General features: G+C 40.8%; 1 protein-coding gene across 3 annotated transcripts in view; it reads right to left on the minus strand.

The window, feature by feature from the left end:
• obsl1b (obscurin like cytoskeletal adaptor 1b) overlaps nt 1–7,797 on the minus strand; it is a 42,752-nt gene that overhangs the window by 2,116 nt on the left and 32,839 nt on the right. For all 3 annotated transcript variants that reach the window (XM_050048883.1, XM_050048881.1, XM_050048882.1), the window contains 4 exons: nt 5,762–5,923; nt 5,535–5,639; nt 4,864–5,130; nt 2,905–3,174 (listed from right to left, as the gene is read on the minus strand). In XM_050048883.1, the coding sequence (XP_049904840.1) occupies nt 2,905–3,174; nt 4,864–5,130; nt 5,535–5,639; nt 5,762–5,923 (804 nt within the window). The remainder of the gene's footprint in view (nt 1–2,904; nt 3,175–4,863; nt 5,131–5,534; nt 5,640–5,761; nt 5,924–7,797) is intronic.

A 7,797-nucleotide genomic window follows, 5' to 3' on the forward strand; every position in this document is an offset into this window, starting at 1 on the left:
GGTATGTGGCCTATATTGCTTGACTTACATGCCTGCAGAATAAGTAGGACCATAAACACCCTATATTATTTACAGAATGTAGCACTCCAGGAGCCAAAACATTAGTTGTATTTATTGCGGCATGTGCAGCGCCAAGGCGTGTAGCACACTTTAACACGCCATCTTTACAATTCACAATCAGTCTGATAGATTCATGTTGATTTCTTTTTCTTTGTTCCTTTTTTGTGGTGCTTCTATTATCATTTTTTTGTTGAATAGCTAAATGGATAAAAATGATCACTGGTTTAAAACATTTACTTTCATCAATAGAATTGATCCGTTACCTCCACTTCCTGTGATGTTTCTTTAGTCATATGAGCAAACTCAAGCCTTTGTTAGTACCACCATCTAGTGGTTATAAGTTGAATTACATCACTGGGTTAAACCAGTGTTTCACTTGCTGGTCAGCTGAATTCAGCTTGAGGCAGTGCTGGAAGCAGCTCTCACTTCTTGTGCTTCAGTTTAAAAAAGGCATACCACAGCGTAGAAATACTCTGTTACAAGTTATGTGTACTTTTACTGAAACAAAAGTTACTGGTATCAAAATATGCTTAGAGTATAAGAAGTAAAAGTATTCATTTTGCAGTGTGGCCCATTTCAGAATAATATGGATTTTATTATTGGTTAGAGTAATCAGTGCATTACTGTGAACATAACTTTAATTATGAAGATGGTAAAGGTGAATCTAATTTGAATTATTTTGTATACTGTCAGGTAGCATGCGACTTCTCCCATGATCAATGAAGTTTCATTGTATATAGTTTTAATCCCCATCATAATTTATTTGTTGACCAATGGTTGTATTATCAATCTGAACCTGCAAAATTTTACTTTCACCTTTTATTTTTAACTTTTTATCTCATGTATTGCACTTTGCTTCATTTCAAGATGCTTCCGTTACAGAGTGAAAACAAAAGTTGCATGAAAAAGTCCTGACGAACTGTGTGAGTGGAACAAGAAAAAAGGAGATGAATCAGCAGCTGCAGCAGAGAACAAACTGCTTTTGTTGTGTCTGCAGCCACAGGAGGGCAGAGCTCCAGACAGGTGTCAGTCTGCACTCAGCAGGTACTCAAGAAGAAATATGTGTTTTAAATGTTTATATATACTGGCCAAGTTTCACGGGGTGAAAGGGGTGTGAGGGTGTGGAACAGAAGTTGCAACAGGGGTGAGTCTAGCACTTAGTGAACAGTAAAACAGTGCAATCAAATTAAGGGACATGTCCTCATGGGGTATGGCCATGGTTAGCTTTATTGGATGTCAGCACTGTTTAAAAAAGTTAATTCATCACTGATTTAATGCACCACCGCAATCTGGGTTTGTCTAACATGCTAAAGGTGGATCGTCCAGTGGTGACTTCTGTGTTCACTAAGGAACATTCCCTCTCGGTGTGTGGGACCTTTTTGCTGTTTGTGACAGTATCCCTGATGTGACTTCAGAGCCCCATTCAGATCAAAATGTATTCAATTTGATGAGCACAGTGGGACGGAGAGGCAGCTCAGGGTTTTTAAAAACCCACACTAACCCGGCCCTTTATGAGAGGCAATCTGCCCTGCCCCACCGACAAACATATACTTTAATCAATGACCCAGACCTGACCAGCAAACCTGTAAACCCGCAAAGAGGAGCTGAAAGTTTCTGGTAGTGACCATCACTAATAACAACATACATGCTGCTGCCTATATTGTATGTCATTTCCAGTAAATATCACAATATAAATGTGTTTTCTGCTTTAAAACGTACAAACATAGGAAGACAGCAAGTACTCCCCCGTCTTTTGAGTGGTCATGTCTTAGGGCCCAGACACACTGAACTGACTTCAGAGAACGACGGCCGTCTACTGTGTCACCTGACATTGCTGTGTCTCAGCTTTAAAGTTGCACATGAACACAGCGCAAAGACTACAGCCAATGGCCACCCAGCATGTACATTCTGCACCTGCGTGAGAGGAAATAACTCTCCACACCAGCAGATGGCGATAGTCTGTAATCGTCATTCAAAAAGGGAAATCGGAAGACCGTCTTGATGCTACTTAGTCAGTTAGCACATTAACAATATAATCTTATGCTGAAAGAATAGAGCATATTTTCCTGGGCCAGTGAACAATAACACAAACCATCACAAAAGTTTCTGCTACAGGGCTTAATGGCTAAAGAAAAATAATCTGACCTTAGGAAACAATTTTGTCTTGGTCCCACTCCCTCTTGACTTCAGCTGTTTGTTTACATTCCTCACTTACATTTTGCGTCCTGTGCATCCAGCTGAACAGCTAGTCAGAGTAAGTTCATTCACAAATGGGCTCTGCTGTCGCCTATTCAACATGCTGCATTGGCCCCCCCAAAAAAAGCCAACGGGGACCAATGAGGACCAATGGTGTAGGGCACACCGCCCCGACTAGGGTGACAGATGCTCACCGACAGCAAACACTGACCAACAGCCCCGACTGTCAGCTTGGTGTGTCAGGGCCTTTGAGTATGATCTTGAGCACACAGCTGATTGATGTTACAGAAGTGCATATTTAATGGATTTAGTGTGGACAGAGACATGCTTGCTTGATATTAGGACATGGTGTTCTGCCTACATATTCGCAGAGGGAAATATTTTTTACATTTTTTACATATTTTTACATTGTGACCCTAGAGATTTAAATATGTCACATTTCGACAGATTTTCCTGGTCAAAAGCTGAATAATATAAATCTGAGCATAGTAGCTGATTATATTTTTGTTTAATTGTCTGAGTTTTGTCTCTTTTCCGGTGGTTGTATATTTATAATTAATAATTGCATGCACAGGCAATCCAAATACAGTTAAAATGCAAATATGTTGAAAAATGAATGTCAGGTACACTGCTACTTCTTTTACTCACTTAGAACCCGGAGCTGGGCACTGCTCTTTGCTTTCCCAAAGGTGAACTCCACCACTCCATTCATGTCCGGGGAGGTTTGTCTGAGGGTCAGCCTGTGGACCGTGCCCATCTTCTCCATGAGTACCTGAGAGCTCGGCTGCAAGGGCTCTCCATTCAGACTCCACACAGGAGCTTTGGGGACAGGGACTGCAACCTCACACTCAAAGCAAGCCTCATCAGGGGCCATGACCTCCACATCCTTCAGCTCTCTGACCATTAACTGTGACTGGGCTGAGTCAGTGCAAAAAGAGAGGGAAAGCTGTTAGGTAACAACACACATGTATTAAAATAAATACATATCTTTAGCAAGGTTGCCTCCTAGTCAGCGTTGAGTCTCATGAGTCTTTCAATCAGCCTTTATCAAATTACTGAAAGCTTTTTAATTTCTTGTATGAAGTGGTGAGTGGTGGTAGATCTTTCCTAGGTAACCCCTTGAACTAGAGTACAGGTGATAGGTCTTTTACACCACAGACATTTGGATACATTTTAATAACATTTCCAATTATTCTACTGCAACACATCAAAAAAGGGCTGACCTTATTTATAGGGTCAGGTTTGGCTGCTCGGATATGTCATCATTTGGCGTGTTAAGTGCTATGCTCGTGGGACACTTAAGAAAATCTATCTATCTATAATAGTTTCAGTCTCCAAAGGGTTGAAATAGGCCTGCAATTAAATATAAATACAGTATAGTGGTAGTTGATGAGGTGTGTGTACTACTAGGTGGACTGGTAAGTTACCAAGGAGGAAGAGGATATACTCTCCTATATATTCCAATGGCTTTTTGGCTGATAGGTGGGTATACTGTAAACAGTGAGAAAAAAGAGGTGAGTATATCCTGTATACCCACGTATACCCCCCACTAGAAGCCACCTTTCAAACCTTCAACCCAACAGGTGTTCTTTAATTAGAACAACAAAATATAACTTTAAAAAAATTTAAGGATAGCTGGTGGCTTTGAATTTAAACGAGGCAAGAGTGAAAGGAAAATGGGCATGTGAAAATAAGGGGAACATTCTATGTTATCACATTACAATAGAAGAAAATACATGTATTAGCTTTGCCTGGCCAGTAGGGGGAGCTATGAGATTGTGTATGAGATCCTCAGCTCCCTCTGTTGCACCACCACAATGGAGAGGAAGCATTGCTGTTGAGCTATGACAGCTGAGGTCCTGGCATTTGTCACTACTGCCTGTACTTGGTGTAGAATAATCGATACTACACACACACCAACAACAACAAGAGCAGTAGTTCAGTATACTTGTTCAATCCCACTAAGCAGTAGCGCTTTGTAAAGCTTAATTTTTGTTTGTTTGTTTTGTTATTTGAGTATTTAAAGTCAGGGCCTATGTCCACATAGTAGGTTTTTTGGTTCAGTTGTTTCCAATAAGGAAAGCGTGCATACGGCAGCAATTAGCCACCTCGAGAAAAAGCGCTTCATGCAGCATCTTTTTTTCAGAGCGCCACATCTTTTTTGTGCGGCTGCTTTTGAGTGCTTTTGAGAAAGGCACCAGTGATGTTACTGTTGCTTCTGTCTGCTGTCACAACAAAGACAGAAAAGCTCATGTTTTGGGAGCAGATGGTCGGAGGACACTGGATGTTGCTGGTGAGTGTTGGGCTTTTATAAGCAGTTGCTTTGTCTAGTAGCTAGCTAATGTTAGTCTCAAGGTATTGTTGAAACATACCCATGTGGAGCTCATCATTTAAAAGAGAAAGCATTGGGTGATTAAGCGCTCCTCAGCGCCCTGCCACCGCTTTCCTGCTTCAGCAAAATGCTATGTGGACGCATACCCTTAAATTAATTTTTTTTCTGCACTGGGTTAGATCCTTTAACACTGACTATATTGTACAATTATAGTGCAGTAAAAAAGTTTGGCAGTAAATTATGCAATACTTGACATGGATCATGAACTCTCTTACCCACTACAGTCAGTTTTGCAGAGCATGTATACTCTCCAACCTGCACACTGTACATGCCCTCATCATCTAGCACCACCTGCTGGATGATCAGTTTGCGATAACAGCCTTCACTGCAGATCTCAAAGCGCTCAGAGGGCAGGATGACATTGGCGCCTTTGTACCAGCGGATACTACATCTGGGATTAGACACAGTGCAGTCCAGGAGCACACGGCTCTTCTCAAGGGCGGTCGTATCCTGCAGAGGTTTCACAATGTTGACAGGAAGCTCTAAAAAGGACAAAGGGCAAATTAAGTAAATTAAATTAATCAGAATAGACCATTGATAAAAGACCTAATATATGTCCAACAAGATAAGCTCGACCAATCAAGAAATAAATTTACCCTGTTTGACCTCATTGTAATATGGACATAAAAATTAAAACAGTTTTAAGTGCTTGAAGTTTGAAAACCACAGACAGTGTTTGGTGTAAATCTAATATTAAAAATGTTAAAGCAACAAGCGAACTCATAGCTCACATACATCACTGAATTGGGTCTACAAACATTCATGCTCTCTGAGCAAACCCTAATACACTGCTAAATATTAATGAACAGTAACTGTCTATAACGTTAATTTTCAGAAATGTATCCATATTTGATTCTAAACACCTAGTATTTTATATTCATTATACCTTCCACCTCCAGGTAAGCGATACATTCAACATGTCTGGTGATAAACTTGATCTCTCCAGAGTCCTCTGCTCGCACATTGCACATAAGAAGAAAATGTTTGGTCCCTAAAACAAGGATACAATAGGCAAAGTCAATAATAAGCCAGATAACACTGTTTATAAGCTTCACATCATCAGCAGAGCTGAGCAGGAACTATGAAATGCGTGTTTGAAATTTTGAGGCTGACCTTCCTGCCGGATCTTGATGGTGCTGGTGGGTTGTATCCTCTCCCCATTTTTGTACCATTCTCCTGGCACATCCGGCACTGAGACCTCACACACAAACACTGCATTCTGATCCTCCTGGATGTCCAGGTCCTCCAGGCCCTGCAGGATCTGCAGCTCACGCTCTGCAAAGAGGATATTTAGGATTAAAATGGGCACCTGGCTCTAAAAGGGATAGTGCACCCAAAAATGTAAATTCAGCCATTATCTACTCACCCATATGCCGATGGAGGCTCAGGTGAAGTTTTAGAGTCCTCACATTACTTGCAGAGATCCCAGGGGGGAGAGGGGGTAGCAACACAACTCCACCTAATGGAGGCTTACGGCGCCCCAGATTCAAACGTCCAAAGACACATAATTGAAACCACAAAATATCTCCATACTGCTAGTCCATAGTGATCCAAAACAGAGTTCAAATGACATTTTTCTAAACAACTTTTTATGTCGGGGCTTCAGGACACTTGGATCACTATGGACGAGCAGTATGGAGATATTCTGTGGTTTCAATTATGTGTTTTTGACGTTTGAATCTGGGGCGCCATAAGCCTCCATTAGGTGGAGTTGTGTTGCTACCCCCTCTTCCCTTGGATCTCTGCAAGTAATGTGAGGACTCTAAAACTTCACCTGAGCCTCCCTCGGCATATGGGTGAGTAGATAATGGCTGAATTTTCATTTTTGGGTGCACTATCCCTTTAACAATATCAACAGTAATATATATATATATATATATGTATATATATATATATGAGATTATATATATATGATTCCCTTTTCACTTCCTAAAATACTATAAATGTATAGAACTGCACTACAGCCTACAACTGTTCATTGAGAGCTGTTATTGCACATACATTTTTGTGTTATACAGTAAATATCAGGCTGTGATGCAGGCCCTGGTTCAATAGGCATGACCTCTGAGTTATTATCGCTAACTGATAGTATCGGACCTACCCATAGATAATCAAACGTATTAAAGTTCTTTAAGTGCCCCGTAGCTGAGTTAGCCACAGTTCTTGACAAATTACTGATGCAAAGAGGTGTAAAAAAAAAAAAAAAGGAACATACAGCTTGTGTAGCTCACTCAGCTAATACCTCTGCTGCCTCTAGTTTCACATACTTATTGGATAGAAATTGTTAGTAAAGTTACCCAGTGTTTAAAGGGGAACTACACCCATTTTCAAATTTCATACATGTTCCTCCTATGGTCTAAGATGGTCCAAAAATATTGGTAAAAATGAACAACTCTCTCCCATATCCAACAACTACAGAGCTAAAACTCAAACCAGTGATGCCATAGGGTATAAAGTCTGGAGCTGCCCCACAGACCATGGATTTGGAAAGATGTTTTAGACGACACTGTTGTCTGCAGGAAAATGTTTGGAGTATATGGGTACATTTTCTGTGTCACAACTGAGAACACAAGTGCTCCAGGGATGATGTTTTTCTGTAGGCTGATGCGGAGGTTAGCGTCACCTTGTTCCCTTGTAAAAAAGCCAATGGGATTTTTCCACTGGATCTTACTATATAATGACAAAACTCTGTCTGTGTGTGTGTGTGTCTGTGTGTCTGTTCCATGTTTTTCTCCTCACTGACTTGGTCAATCCATGTGAAATTTGGCACAGTGGTAGAGGGTCATGGGAGGATGCGAATGAAGCAATATTACATCAATTGGCCAAAGGGGGGGCGCTATAGCAACTGACTGAAATTGCAAACTTTGAATGGGCATATCTCATGCCCCATATGTTGTAGAGACATGAAACTTTGCACAGAGATGCCTCTCCTCATGAGGAACAAATTCGCCCCAAGAACCCATAACTTCCGGTTATATAGATTTTCCGCCATTTTGAATTTCTTGAAAAACACTTAAAATCGATCACTTCCTAGGAAGTTTGACTGATCTGCATGAAACTCGGCGAACATAATCTAGGGACCAATATCTAAAGTTCCCTCTTGGCAAAAGTTGGAAAACTTACTAAAACTGAGCTTCTATAAGGCAATG

The sequence above is a fragment of the Epinephelus moara genome, chromosome 7 (genome assembly GCF_006386435.1).
Source record: "Epinephelus moara isolate mb chromosome 7, YSFRI_EMoa_1.0, whole genome shotgun sequence".
NCBI lineage: Eukaryota > Metazoa > Chordata > Actinopteri > Perciformes > Serranidae > Epinephelus > Epinephelus moara.